The sequence below is a fragment of the Lepidochelys kempii genome, chromosome 3 (genome assembly GCF_965140285.1).
Source record: "Lepidochelys kempii isolate rLepKem1 chromosome 3, rLepKem1.hap1, whole genome shotgun sequence".
Lineage (NCBI taxonomy): Eukaryota > Metazoa > Chordata > Testudines > Cheloniidae > Lepidochelys > Lepidochelys kempii.
In genome coordinates, this window is record NC_136382.1 from 179,975,783 (window position 1) to 179,990,228 (window position 14,446).

The following is a 14,446-nucleotide window of genomic DNA, read 5'->3' on the forward strand; positions in this document are numbered from 1 at the left end:
ACTCTTTTAGTCTATAAAGTCCTCGCTTCTGTAAAGGATTTTGCAAACCACAGATGTGAAGTGCTATTCAATTACTACATATTATTTATTGTGAATTTTTTTTTTTTGTCTCTAGAAGCAATTTTCAGAGTGGGCACTACCAGGTTTGGGAGTGATTGCAAATGTGTTGGTTTCTGAACTGCAACACTTTGTTCAGTCTGGATCACAAGAATGTTGTGTTATGACCTTTGTTTTCTGCTCTGTCTTTTCTGAGCAATATTAGATCTCCATAATGTTAACCACATCTGTGCCTTTTAACCACATTGTTTTTGACTAGTTCGCCGGAGATTTTGAAAAGATATTTACAGCATATGATATGACTCAAGTTTTTCTTTGCTGAAATCCACTATATTTCCTGAACCACTGACGAGGTTTAAAATTGTAGACTATCAAACCCTAAGAAATCATGACTTTGTCTGATAATATCAAAGCCTCGGTATTCCACATGATAGCTTCTTTTCAAGATGAAATGAATGTACATGGCACAAACTGGTTAATAATCTCTCATTGGACTGATCAGTTTATAGATTTAATTCCTATTTTGTAAATGGAAAGCTTTCCTGAAATTAAATATGCAAATATGCCTTATTTGACTGCAAATGTTACATCAGAAGCTTAATGTATTCTAATAGTCACATTCCATCTCGTACATATATTTTGTCAGTCCATTATCTGCTTTCAAAGCAAGTGGGTCGTTGAATGTTTTTAAGGCACCTGTGAGCTGGTGCCAGAATATTTTCTGTTTGTGTTCCTCTGGCCTCCATTTTAAATGGGTTTTCCTTTTCCACAGTTTTCTGAGTTTGCTGAATTTCTGTGGTACACTGTTGGGTATGAGGTCTTCCAACACAACCATAATGAGAGAATCTTCATTTTCATTCAGGACCTGATGTTCAGCAAAATACAGTTCATATTGACACCAGCAGCCGTTTCAAAGCTGGGGGAGAAAACAAAAAGGACCTGATGGCTGTTCTCTGTGCAATAGAAAATATTACCAAGTACCAGATGCCCCAGTTTGAACTCTCTCTCTCTCTCTCTCTCATGGTAACATATTTAAACCCATTCATTTCTAGTTTTTCCAACAAATTCTCTTTAGTCCAACTTGTATAATTTTCACTGTATGAAATGAAGGCATCATACAACTTATTTTCTGGCCTATTTTTGCATTGTTTCATTTTTTCCATGCACCAGTTCCAGCCCATTTTTACATTCCAGGGTCCATCAAAATGCCAGATAAGCCTGTTATTACTGACATAGATTATATGTCTGTACAAGCTGTAATAGCCATTTGAACACCAATGGAACGATGCACTCCTTTTATCTGGTGGAAAACTGCATCTTAGATTTTCTTGTCCATTTATTTGCAGATTTGGTCTATGGATATATGTATTCACAAACCAGTGCAAGTCACAGTTACAGAAAAAATGTTTCCCTTCAACAGTTAAAACATTTAATTTTGTCAGACTCCCCAGAATGTCTTCCGCTATTGTACTAATGGCATTGTTGCTAATATCTAACTTAATCAAAGATTCTAGAAACAACCCACTTTGTAGAAATGAGATCTTATTCCCAGATAAATTAAAATATTTCCATATTGGAAGAAATCTTCCAAAATGATCTGAAATCTCTGATACTAAATTTTGACTGATGTCTAGACTAGTGAGCAAAATAATTGGACTGATAGGATCTATTTGGTTTATTAGATTTCCAGAAAGGTTAAGTTTCAGAGTAACAGCTGTGTTAGTCTGTATTCGCAAAAGGTGCCACAAGTACTCCTTTTCTTTTTATTATGTTAATGTCACTGTTGCTTAAATCCAGATGCTGCAGAGCGGTTGATAAGTCAGGGAAATTTAGAAATGGGGTTATTGCTAAGGTCTAAAAATAGCAATTCTTGCACATTACTGACAAATTACTGGAGTTCTACAATAGAACAGTTTGACATTTCTAAATGATTTACTTTCTCTGGCAGGCTTTCTATAGGTGTACCTTCTTGTCTTTTAATATATGAAATTGCAACAATATGTATACTTCCAGGTTCAGTTTTGTCTACAACTGTTCCAGAGCTGTCTGGATCACAAGTATAGATGAACTGATTTCCCTGAATATATATCTTTTCTTAATCAAACAATTTTGCACCAAAACTTTTGCTATTTGATTTATGCTTGTGAAAGACTAATCAATTATGTTAATTGTTGAAGGGAGACATATAGTATCTAAGTTGTTTATGGGATTGTTACTGATATTTAAAAACAAAAGCTTGCTGGATGTGAAATGACAAATGTTTCCAATATCTACATTGCTAATTGTTATTTTGTTGTAACTAGCATCAATAGACTGTACGTTTTCCATTGGAAGAAGAAGGATAAAAAGTGACAAGAGATCAATTTCCAGATTGTTGTAACTAATGTTCAGCTCTAAAATACTGTCCAGCTGATCTTTGCAAAGACTGACATGGCATACGTTTTTTCTTGTCAGATCTTCCTTAGACAGTTTACTGTTTGAAAGATCAAACACTCCATATTTTGGCATTTGACAGAAAGCATGCCTTATCATAGAAGGTGGAAACACAGTTATGTTTTTATCTAGTCTTTGAAAGTCCTGTACGCTTCACCTGAACTTAGAATGAACATTTAACAAGCCAGATGAACCTTTGGAATATTGCAACCTTTCAGCTGACACAGAAGATTTCAAAGCAGTCTCTGATGATCTTTCAAAATATTTATAAATGTTGTGGAAAATCTGAGGTTTCATGTATTTGTAAGAATTTTAGATGAGGTGCAAGATAAGGAATTTCATGCAACTGGTTGTTAAATGAAAGATTTACAGAAATATGGTTGAATAGATTCTCAAAGGCACCAGATTCAATTTCCTGAATCTGATTGTAGGAAATGTCTAACACTTGCAGAGCACCAAACCCTTCAAAGTCTTTTCTGATTATTTTTTCAGTAATATTATGTGAGAAGTCAAGGGCTCTTGCAGCTTTTGGAGCCTGTACCTCAGATATAGATGAAAGGTTTAAATAGGAGTAGTTAGAAAATTTGGAGCTAGAGGTATTATAATCCATCCTCCTCAGTGAATAAGAAAGAAATTAAGTAGAAATGAAAGACTCTGGTAAGGAACCCAATCCTGGAGAAAAGAAAGGTAAAAGCAATTAGTATAATCCTTTCAACATTAAATAGACCCTTATAGCAATTCAAGTCTTGGTTTACTTTTAACTGTATATATTTTAAAAGGGAGCCAGCTGGGCATATTTAAAAGGGGGAGGGATAGCTCAGTGGTTTGAGCATTAGCCTGCTAAACCCAGGGTTGTGAGTTCAATCCTTGAGGGGGCCATTTAGGGATCTGGAGTAAAATTGGGGATTGGTCCTGCTTTGAGCAGGGGGTTAGACTAGATGACCTCCTGAGGTCCCGTCCAATCCTGATATTCTGTGAAACACTTGGCAGTGCTTTTGGAACACTGAGAACTTGATTGTCCATTCTGTTCAGGCTGGGGTTGAATGGAGTGGAGACAGTTGGTCACAGGGCTACAATATTTTATAGTCATTTAAAAGAAGGATGGAAATGTTTACATGGCACCATGTTAATTATAACTTCTTGTCATTTTCCTGATTATTTCACCCCTAAATTTTTCAGGATATATTCTGGCACTGTTACTCCACAGCTGTACTATTAAATTCAGTGGAACTCTTCCAAAAGTAGGGCAGTACTCAGTGTAAGTAAGAATGGCAGGGTCTGGTTCTTCGCTCCTACATACACAGTGTAGAGGTTATTCTCTGTAATAATACTCCTGCCTGAAGTTTATATGACGAGTATTGCCAGTATTTCTGCTCTGTAACCTCATAGGATATTTACAATAAAATAAAACCAAAACCAACTAACTAAAATAATCACCAAAGGGCCACATGTCAGCTGCAGATACTTCCACTGCCCCACATTTATTTTAGGGTTCAATTTAAACGTATGTAAAATCCTCCATTGATTTGTTCTAGCCTCTCTCACAAACCTTGTGTCTTTCCCTGTATCTAACACTAGCCTCCTTTCTATGCCAGTATACAGTCAAACTGCAGATGGTGTAACTCTCTCCCCTGCTGACTCTGCCCTGTGGAATAGCTTCCCAGGATCAATATAACCCTCACTATTATTCTGGGACTAAATGTTTTCATTTGTTTACCACTCAGTCTTTTGGCCTAGCTTTTCTCTAATGCCATTTTCAGCACTGGGCTTGTTACTAGAAAACAAGAAGTTTCTAAGCACCATGTTCACCCAGGTTGTGTGGGGGTGACTAAGGTTATGACCTCACTATGTAATTTGCTTCTGTTAGTCTCTTAATCTAAGGTACGGTTTACAATATGCTGTTGCAACCGCTTCTAACAGGCACCAGACCTGTACCAGTGAGAGCCTTCCGCAGCTAGCTCCTGCGCTGGGTAATCCCTGCCTCGGTGACAGGCTGAGGCATAGGCGCAGTTTGACTTCTATATTTGGGGTGGGGAGGGTGACTCCAGTCAGGCCAACAGGGCCACACCTGGGAGTGGGGGGCAATTCCGTGACTGCACACAGGGTTGCCATTTCAGATTGGGGGAAGGGGTGTCGCAAGTTTATCCATGATTCCAAGGGCTACTTAGGCAACTGAAAGCTCTAGTGTTTTTGCAGATAATAACTTAGAAATATCTGACAGGAGCATTGTATCTAATTCCTATACCAAGAAAGAAATTTAAATAAATATTAGACCCACTCAGCTCTAATACGAACGTGTTCTGATATCTTGTGGCAAGTCACTTGTGGGACATAGGTTAGATTGAAAATTGTAATGTATAGCCTTACTCAGATACTCTTACTAAAGTCAGAAGGGACCATCATGACCATCTAGTCTGACTTCCTGCACATTTCAGGCCACAGAACCTCACCCACCCACTCCTGTAATAGACCTATAACCAGTGATGCTGACTTTCTAATGTGCCAGGGGATGCTCAACCCCCTGGCTGTGCCGCAGCCCCCACCCCCACTCCACCCCTTCCCCGAGCCCCCGCCCCCGCCTCCTCCTAGGCCCACCCTGCCCCACTCCACCCCTTCCCCCAAGCCCCTGCCTGCCTCTTCCCGCCCACGCTCCATCCCACTCCACCTCTTCTCACCCTGTTCTTCCCCTGAGCGCACCCTGCCCTCACTCCTCCCCCTCCCTCAGTGCCTCCTGCACAGCGTAGAACAACTGATCGGTGGGGCCGCTGGCAGGCAGGGGGCACTAGAGGTGTCAGGGGGATCTGGCTGCTATTTTTCCCCCATGGGTGCTCCAGGGCTGGAACACCCATGGAGTCAGCGCCTATGCCCCTAACCTCTAGCTGGGTTATTGAAGTCTTCATATCGTGGTTTAAAGGTTTAAAATCAAGTTACAGAGAATTCACCATTTACACTTGTCATAACCATACAGCTAAGGGTAGCTTGGAATTCCCCCTTACTTGTAAGGGGTTAAGAAGCTCAAATAACCTGGTTGGCACCTGACCAAAAGGACCAACAGAGAAAGAAGATACTTTCAAATCGGGGGGGGGGGGAGGTGGAAGGCTTTGTTTGTGCTCTTTGGGTGTTTCCTGGGGAAGCAGAGAAGCAACAGGTCAGAAAACTCCTTCTCCTAAAACCATCCTAAAACGAGTCTCAATATTACAAAAAGAGTAAGTAAATAAGGCAAGGCACGTTAGATTATCTTTACTTTTTAGCTTGTGAATTTTCCCTGTGCTAAGAAGGAGGTTTATCCCTGTTTTTTGTTGTTGTTGTTGTTGTTGTCTTTTGTAATTTTAAAGTTTTGCCTAGAGGGGAATCCTCTGTGTTTTGAATCTGATTACCCTGTAAAGTTACCTTCAATCCTGGTTTTACAGAGGTGCTGCTTTTACTTTTTTTCCCTTTATAATAAAGTTCTGTTTTTTTAAGAATCTGGTTTACCTATTTGGTTGGTATATTATTCTCAAGCCTCCCCAGGAAAGGGGGTGAAGGGGCTTGGGGGGATATTTTAGGGAACAGGAACTCCAAGTGGTCCTTTTCCTGAATCTTTGTCCAACTCACTTGGTGGTGGCAGCAGTACCCATCCAAGGACAAGGAAGTATTTGTGCCTTGGGGAAGTTTTTAACCTAAGCTGGTAGAAATAAGCTTAGGGGGTCTTTCATGTGGGTCCCCACATCTGTACCCTAGAGTTCAGAGAGGGGAGGGAACCCTGACAACACTAGTTTAAATCTGCAAGTGAGCCCATGCCCCTGGCTTCAGAAGGCGGTGAACCCCCCGCCCGCACTATCTCTGCCAATCTGACCAGAGAGAAAATTCCTTCCTGACCTCAGATATGGTGACCATGTGGGCAGATATCTGGGAAAGAATTCTCTGTAGTAATTCAGAGCCCTCTCTATCTAGTGTCCTGTCTCCACCCATTGGGGATTTTTGCTACAGGCAGTCACCAGTGGGTCACACACCACTGTAGGCAGTCCTAGCATACCATCCCCTCCATAAACTTATCAAGCTTATTCTTGAAGTCATTTAGGTTTTTTGCCCCCACTGCTCCCTTTGGGAGGTTGCTCCAGAATTTCACTCCTCTGATCATTAGAAACCTTCACCTAATTTCAAGCCTAAACTTGTTGATGGCCAATTTATATGCATTTGTTCTGGGGTCCACATTGATGCTTAACTTAAATAACTCCTCTCTCTCCCTGGTGTTTATCCCTCTGATATATTTATAGAGAGCAATCATATCTCCCCTCAATCTTCTATTGGTTAGGCTAATTAAGCCAAGCTCTTTGAGTCTCTTCTCATAAGGTAGGTTTTCCATTCCTCAGATCATCCTAGTAGCCTTTCTTTGTACCTATTCCAGTTTGAATTAATCTTTCTTAAACATGGGAGACCAGAATTGCACACAGTATTCCAGATGAGGTCTCACCAGTGCCTTGTATAATGGCACTAACACTTCCCTGTCTCTACTGGAAATATCTCACCTGATGCATGGTAGGACTGCATTAGCTTTTTTCACAGCTGCATCACATTAATCACAGGATGACTATGAGCTGTCAACCCAGCTCTTTCTCCTCTTCTGTCACTTCCAACTGATAAATTCCCAGCTTATAGCAAAAATTCTTGTTGTTAGTCCCTAAATGCATCACCTTGCACTTTGCACTATTAAATTTCATCCCATTTCTATAACTCCAGTTTACAAGGTCTTCCTGATCTTCTTGTATAGTATTCCAGTTCCCTTCCCTATTGGTAATAACTCCCAACTTTGTGTCATCTGCAAATTTTATTAGCACACTCCCACTTTTTGTGCCAAGGTCAGCAATAAAAATGTTAATTAACAGTGGTCCCAAGACTGATCCCTGAGGAACTCCACTAGTAACCTCCCTCTATTCTGCCAGTTCACCTTTCAGTATCGCCTGATGTAGTCTCGCCTTTAACCAGCTCCTTATCCATCTTTCAGTTCTCATATTAATCCCCATCTTCTCCAATTTAACTCATAATTTCCCATGGGGAACTCTATCAAATGCCTTACAGATATCCTGGTAGATTAGATCTACTGCATTTCTTTTGTCTAAAAAAGTCAGTTATCTTCTCAAAGAAAGATATTAGTAACTTTGTTACCACCCCTTGAATACAACAATTGAAACAATTGTAGAAAAATCTACAATTACTTTCTATCATTTAGGCGACTTACTTTTTGCAGTTCACCAAGCTTGGAACAGATCATTTAACTTTAGGAAACATTCTAACAGCCCTTTCTTATCTTAATCACCTGTTAATCTCTCTGTTTAAACAAAATTCTGACTTCCTACCTCAGAGGTGCAAGTTGGGAACAGCACTCTCCTGTCCTTACATTGCACACTCATGCCACCCCCAAACTCCACCTGTGGGCAGAGGAGCCAGAGGAAAGGGTCATGAATCTATTGCTGTCCTGATCTAAATGTTACCTGGGTTAGTGAGTTCAGTGTCTCTCTTAGAGCTCAGCCCCTTACACTGCCCACCACCTCTGACCGACCCACAGGGACAACGCTGCTCAGGTCTGGGGTGTGTCATGCCCTGACTGTGAGGGGAAGTTGGAGCCTGCCTAGCTCTGCCCTTGCTGAGATGGGAGTGGGGTTGGGAGAAGAAGGAGGGGGAGAGGGGCCACCTGGAATCAGCACAAGCCCTGATTTCTGCTCTGCTTGCCGAGGCTGGCTGGGGCCCACAGGAAGACTAGCCAGCTAGTGCACTAGTGACTAGCTGCACTCTTGTCAGTGGCCCTCCTTCTGACATGGGGCTGTCATGCATAGGTGCCGACTCCGTGGGTGCTCTGGAGCTGGAGCACCCACAGAGAAAAATTGGTGGGTGCTCTGCACCCACCGGCAGCCAAGCTCCCCGCCCCGCCCCGCTCCTCCCACCTCACCTCCTCCTCTGCCTCCTTCCCTGAGCATGCTGTGTCCCCGCTCCTCCACCTACCTCCCAGTGGTTGCCACTGCCAAACAGCTGTAGCAAGCTCCAGGAGGGAGGGGGATTTGGGGAAGGAGTCGAATAGGGGCAGGGAGGGGGCGGAGTTGGGGTGGGGACTTTGGGGAAGTGGTTGGAATGGGGCGGGCAGGGGCGAGGCAGGGGTGGAGTCGGGGTGGGGCTGGCGGCAGAGGGGGGGTCGAGCACCCACGGCACCATTAGATGTCAGCACCTATGCTGTCACAGAGTGATCCTACCACCTCTACACCAGCAGAACAGAGCCACTACATGGGGGGCAGGGGGGGATTTCCCAGCAGTCTCTATGCCTCTTCTGACCTCGGGGCACCACCAAAGAAGGCAAGGGTAGCCCTTGCATAGTAACTTTTCCCCAGCATGCCTTTCTGGGGCTGGTCCTTTGGCAAGGCCAAGTAACCAACCCCTAACATGACTATTTCCTAACTGAGAGCTGCTGTATTTCCCCCTCTTCCCTATAGAGAGTCTCTGTTGTGTTTTCCCCTTCTTACTCTCCAATCATGGCACATTGATTTGAGTATTAATAATTAAACAAAGCTTTGAAGGGGAATGGAAGGGGAAGTTATTTGATGTACCCTTAATGTCCTCATTCTATGCTGTTTTAGAAAATGTCTCAGGGTAGCTGACTGCTGTGCTGTTACTGTGCCATAATGTAGAATGAAGATACACATTAGGTATAGGAACTGCTGGAACAGACCTCTGATCTATCCTCAGCCATGAATGGCCCACCCTCTGTTTATTATCGCTTGCTGCATTGTGACTGTTTTAGGCCCAGAACTTTCAAACACTTATGCCGCATTGTTAATCCCAAGCATTCAGAAAACATGAGTGAGGCCCCCAAAATCTGGAGACTGGTTTAAAAATCATAGGATTTTAAAATTTGGGGGAATTTTTTATTTGCCTTCTGGATTGTATGTCTTTCGGGTCATGTTTCCAGACTTTTCTCCATAACTGCGAGGGCTAGCAATTTACTTTTTTTAATGGAAGCTGAGAATCTTCTGAAATGAAATGGCTCCCAGAGCTGAGCTTTGAAACCCCCTACATACCAAGAGACTTGTAATAAAATTGTGAGAGTTGGCAACACTGCAAAAGTTATGCATATGCTTGATCAGGAACTCAGTGGGACTGCTCATGCTTAATGTTAAATGTGTGTAAAGCTTGGTAGGATCAAAGCCTTAGGGCACATTTACACTGGCAAAGTTACAGTGTCGGCAGTTACAGCGCCGCTCAGATTGCGCAAAAGGGCAACTGCTGTTGTGTATTCACACTGACAGCTGCCTGCGCAATTGCATGTTCACACTTGTGACACTTGCAGTGATATTCAGAGTGGCGCACTCTGGGCAGCTATCCCACAAAGCATCTCTTTCTCTTCTGCTGCTAAGACTTGTGGGAAGGCGGGGGCAGAAGGGTCACAGGGCATCCTGGGTCCTGTCCCAATGCCCTGTGATGCATTGCTTCGCATCCCAGCAATCCCTGTACTTCCATCAGCATTTGGTGCCATCTTTCAATGGTTTGTGTACTGCGTGCCCTGCTTCTTTCAGGCAGCAGCAATGGATCTCAAACTGCTGACCAGTATGCTGCTCACTCTGACCAACATGTCATGAGTGGCAGTGGAGTTATTCCTTAAACTACAAAGGCGAGAGGGGTGTGATATTGATCTCACCACACGTAGTAGTTACGACACGAGATTGCTTGTGGCATTCACGGAGGTGCTGACCGCAGTGGAACGCCGCTTTTGGGCTTGGGAAACAAAAACTGAGTGGTGGGATCTCATCATCATGCACATCTGGGATGATGAGCAGTGGTTGCAGAACTTTTGCATGAGGAAATCCACATTCATGGGACTGTGTGATGAGCTTGCCCCAGCCCTGTGGTGCAAGGACACGAGAATGAGAGCTGCCCTGTTGCTGGAGAAGCGCATGGTGATTGCACTGTGGAAGTTGGCTACTCCAGACTGCTACTGATCATTTGCTAACCAGTTCGGAGTGGGAAAGTCGACCATTGGACTTGTGTTGATGGAAGTGTGCAGGGCCATTAGTCGCATCCTGCTCCAAAAGACCATGACTCTGGGCAATGAGCATGACATTGTGGATGGCTCTGCACAAATGGGCTTCCCTAACTGCGGAGGGGCAATAGATGGCATGCACATTCCAATTCTGGCACCGAACCACCTAGCCACCGAGTACATTAATCGCAAGGCGTATTTCTCAATGGTTCTCCAGGCACTTGTGGATCACTGTGGTCATTTTACAGACATTAACGCTGGCTGGTCCAGAAAGGTGCATGAACCACACATCTTTCGGAACAGTGGTCTGTTCAAGAAGTTGTAAGCAGGGACTTTCTTCCTGGACCAGATGATCACCAGAGGGGAAGTTCAAATGCCCATTGTGATCCTGGGAGACCCAGCCTAGCCCTTAATGTCATGGCTTATGAAGCCATACACGGGGCAACTTGACAGCAGCAAGTAGTGGTTCAACAACAGGCTGAGCAAATGCAGAATGACTGCTGAGTGTGCATTTGGCCGGTTAAAAGCCCGCTGGTGATGCCTGTATGGGAAGCTGGACCTTGCTGATGACAATATTCCTATGCTTATAGCTGCATGCTTTACCTCCATAATATTTGTGTGGGGAAGGGTGAAAGCTTCACTGAGGGCTGGATCGCAGAGGCTTAGCACCTGGAGGCTGAGTTTGAACAGCCAGAGACCAGGGCTATTAGAGGGGTGCAGGGCCATAAGGATCAGGCAGCAATTTGAAGCTGAAAGCCACTAATATTTGTTGCTATGCTTGGGATTGCAGTGCTGGTAATGCTAGGAGGTGATTGGTGCATATGATGCAAGAAGGGGGCTTAACATAATTGTATGTTGGTTTGCAGTGCTCTTTTTGCTTTCACTTTATAGAATAAACATTGCTTTCAAACCAACATAATTCTTTTATTAAAGGACAACAACCGGAGGAGAGAGTCAAATGAAAAAATTCATCAGCAGGGTGGGGGATGGGAGAAGGGAAGGTCTGAAGAGGAGGAGGGGTCTCAGGATGGATACAGATTTGTGTATGACCAGGAATCATACCCAACCTTCTCTTTTGGAGTACAATGCAGCGGGTGCTGTACTTCAGCAGGGCCAAACTGCAGAGGGATGGGTGTTGAGTGCAGTGGGTAGTGGGAGTCCACAGTGCTGGACTGTGATGAGGGAGGAGTGGAATGCTGCAGGTAGAGAGTGGAGCCAGGAGGTTGATAACAGTGTGTTGGTGGTGGTGGGGGTGCATGGGAAAGAGTTTTGATACGGCGGCTGCAGGGGAGGACGGGCAAGAAGCTGCTCGGATTGAAGAGCTAGCATCACCTGGAGCATGTCCACTTGGTGCTCCATAACATTTAAGAGCCATTCCATGGCTTCTTTCTGGCGTGCCACGTTCTCCTTTTGGTCCCTCTTCTTGCTGTCCCACCACTCCTTCAATTCCTGTTTCTCGGCGGCGGAGTGCATCATAACCTCACGGAGAAAATCCCCCTTAGTTCTTCTTGGCCACTTTCTAATTCTGCACAGCCGTTCTGCCGCTGATAACAAAGAGGAAGGCTGGGCTCCCAAGATCATCTCTGTGAAGTTTAAATGCAACATTTTACAGAAGCAGTATTGTTTGTAACTCAGACAAAACTGATTCAGTGCTTTAAAACACAGCCAGTACTCACACACCTGTCACTAACTGACTGACCCCAGGCAAACACACATGAGCCACAAGACCCCCAAAATGGTGAGTAGCTGCAGGGGCAGGGTAAACCACTCTTCCTGGACCCTGCTGTACACTGGGCACATGGCTCTTGGGGAGAGCCAGCAGTGTAGGGAGGGGTGGGGGTTGAGAATCATTCCTGTCCCCACACTTTCCACAGGATGTGATCATTGTGGAAGATATCTCTCTGCTGAGGTTGAGGAGGAAATCAAGGGAGGGTCTTCTCCAAGCCTGCGGCTTCCGTCCTGGCCCCTATGTAGCTTGCCTGTGTGCGGCAATGGTCCCCCCGACCCTCCGTGATGGTAAAGTGGCGTGAGAAAGTTACCATTAATGGGCAAGAAACAAAGCAGCTCTGCCGAGGAACCTGTGGCAATGGATTGCCCAGTATCTCCATGAGAGTTTCCTGGATATCTCTGAGGGACAGTCCCATGAAGTGAGGGAGTCTATCAGCAGCCTGTTCTACCACTCAGATTGGGCATGTGGTGGGAGACAAGCCTGCTTTCTGCAACCCTCCTGCCCACAATAACTCACTTCAGCAATTCCCCAAATCGGATCCACTTACCAGGGGCCTCCTCTCCTGCTTGCGCTTCGCCAAGATCTGACTGCTGTGACTGGCTAGGCTCCTCCAGGGTAGCAAAGAGTTCCTGGCTGCATGCATCTCTGGCCTCCGAGTCATCCCCTGCCTCTGGGTCTCCATCTCCCTCTTCATCCAAGATTTCCTCCTCCTGGCTTGGCCCACTCTCGACTGGCACACGAGCCAACGAAGTATCCACAGAGGCCTTCGCAGTGGAGGTGGGGTAGCCACCGAATATTGCGTCCAGCTTTTTGTAGAACTGGCAGCTTGTAGGCACAGCACCGGAGTGGCGGTTTGCCTCCCGCACCTTGTGGTAGGTGTTCCACAGCTCCTTTACTTTTACCCTGCACTGCAATATGTCCCAGTCATGGCCCCTTTCTATTATGCATCATGAAATCTGTCCATAGGTATCATAATTCCTATGGCTGGAGTGCAGCTGGGACTGCACAGTCTTCTCTCCCCAAATGCTGATGAGGTCTAGCAGCTCGGCACTGCTCCAAGTGGGGGATCGCCTGGTGTGTGGAGCAGGCATGGCCACCCGGAAAGATGCACTGAAACCACTGCACGCACCACCGAGCAAACAGGAAGAGGATTTTCAAATTTGCAAAGGAATGTATGGGGTGGGGATGACAGTTCGTCACCTGAGGGCACTAGATAAGTTTATGGAGGATTGGTCCATCAATGGCTATTAGCCAGGAATGGCAGAAATGGTGTCCCTCGCCTCTGTTTGCCAGAAGCTGGAAATTAGCAACAGGGGATGGCTCTGTTCTGTTCATTCCCTCTGGGGCACCTGGCACTGGCCAGTGTCAGAAGACAGAATACTTCGCTAGATGGACCTTTGGTCTGACCCAGTAGGGCCATTCTTATGTTCTTATGAGGGCAGGGCAGTAGAGTTCAAACCAATGACCAGAGAGGTGAGAACAGGTATTGTGGGACACCTCCTGGAGGCCAATTGCAGCGCTGTAATTGCCGTGGTGCAGAAAGCTGTACGCCTCTCATTGGGGTGGTTTTTTTAGAGTGCTACAACTGTGCAGTTTCTGCGCACTAAGTGGCTTGGCAGTGTGTCCACCTCGGGTGTTACCGCACAGAAAGCTGTTTTACTGCCCAGGAACTTGCCAGTGTAGACAAAGCCTTAGAATATATGTGCCTTGGGGCAGCGTCATGCTGTAAAGCATCATGCATGGTTATTTAACAACCTCCACTTGTTTGTTTTTGTCTTTTTAAATGATAAGGTCTTTGGGACAGGGGCCAACTCTTTCTATATGAGTGCACAGCACCCAGAACACTTTAGGTGCTACGACAAAGTAAATAATAAATCATGGTAATAAGAGAATTTCAAACGGAAGAAATGACACAATGTTTTCCTACTGGCAGTAGTGCTGCTTTGACAGATGTCCTCTCTGTTTACATCCAGTCTCACCCAGACAAGAAATCAATAGTGAGACAAACTACACACAAGGTAGATTTTGTCACTAGCTCTGCTCTTCTCTTTGAACTCAGGGGACTCATTCTCCAGGTGCAGAGTAGCAGCCGTGTTAGTCTGTATTCGCAAAAAGAAAAGGAACTTGTTAGTCTCTAAGGTGCCACAAGTCCTCCTTTTCTTTCTCCAGGTGCAGGAGACTAAAAGCTCCCAGTGAAATCAATGGGAATTACTCATGTCTTG

The 14,446-nt window shown here is 44.9% G+C and overlaps 1 protein-coding gene and 1 pseudogene across 1 annotated transcript; both read right to left on the bottom strand.

Annotated features, from left to right (window-relative positions):
* Positions 1–555: 555 nt before the first annotated feature.
* On the bottom strand, positions 556–3,100 carry LOC140909583 (toll-like receptor 2; annotated as a pseudogene).
* Positions 3,101–11,443: 8,343 nt separating this feature from the next.
* On the bottom strand, positions 11,444–13,946 carry LOC140908836 (uncharacterized). The gene is made up of 3 exons (XM_073336721.2): positions 13,931–13,946; positions 12,772–13,161; positions 11,444–12,078 (listed from the first exon to the last, which is right to left on the bottom strand). The coding sequence occupies exons 1-3, from the start codon at positions 13,944–13,946 to the stop codon at positions 11,600–11,602; spliced, it is 885 nt and encodes a 294-aa protein (XP_073192822.1). The 3' UTR covers positions 11,444–11,599.
* Between the last annotated feature and the right edge of the window lie 500 nt (positions 13,947–14,446).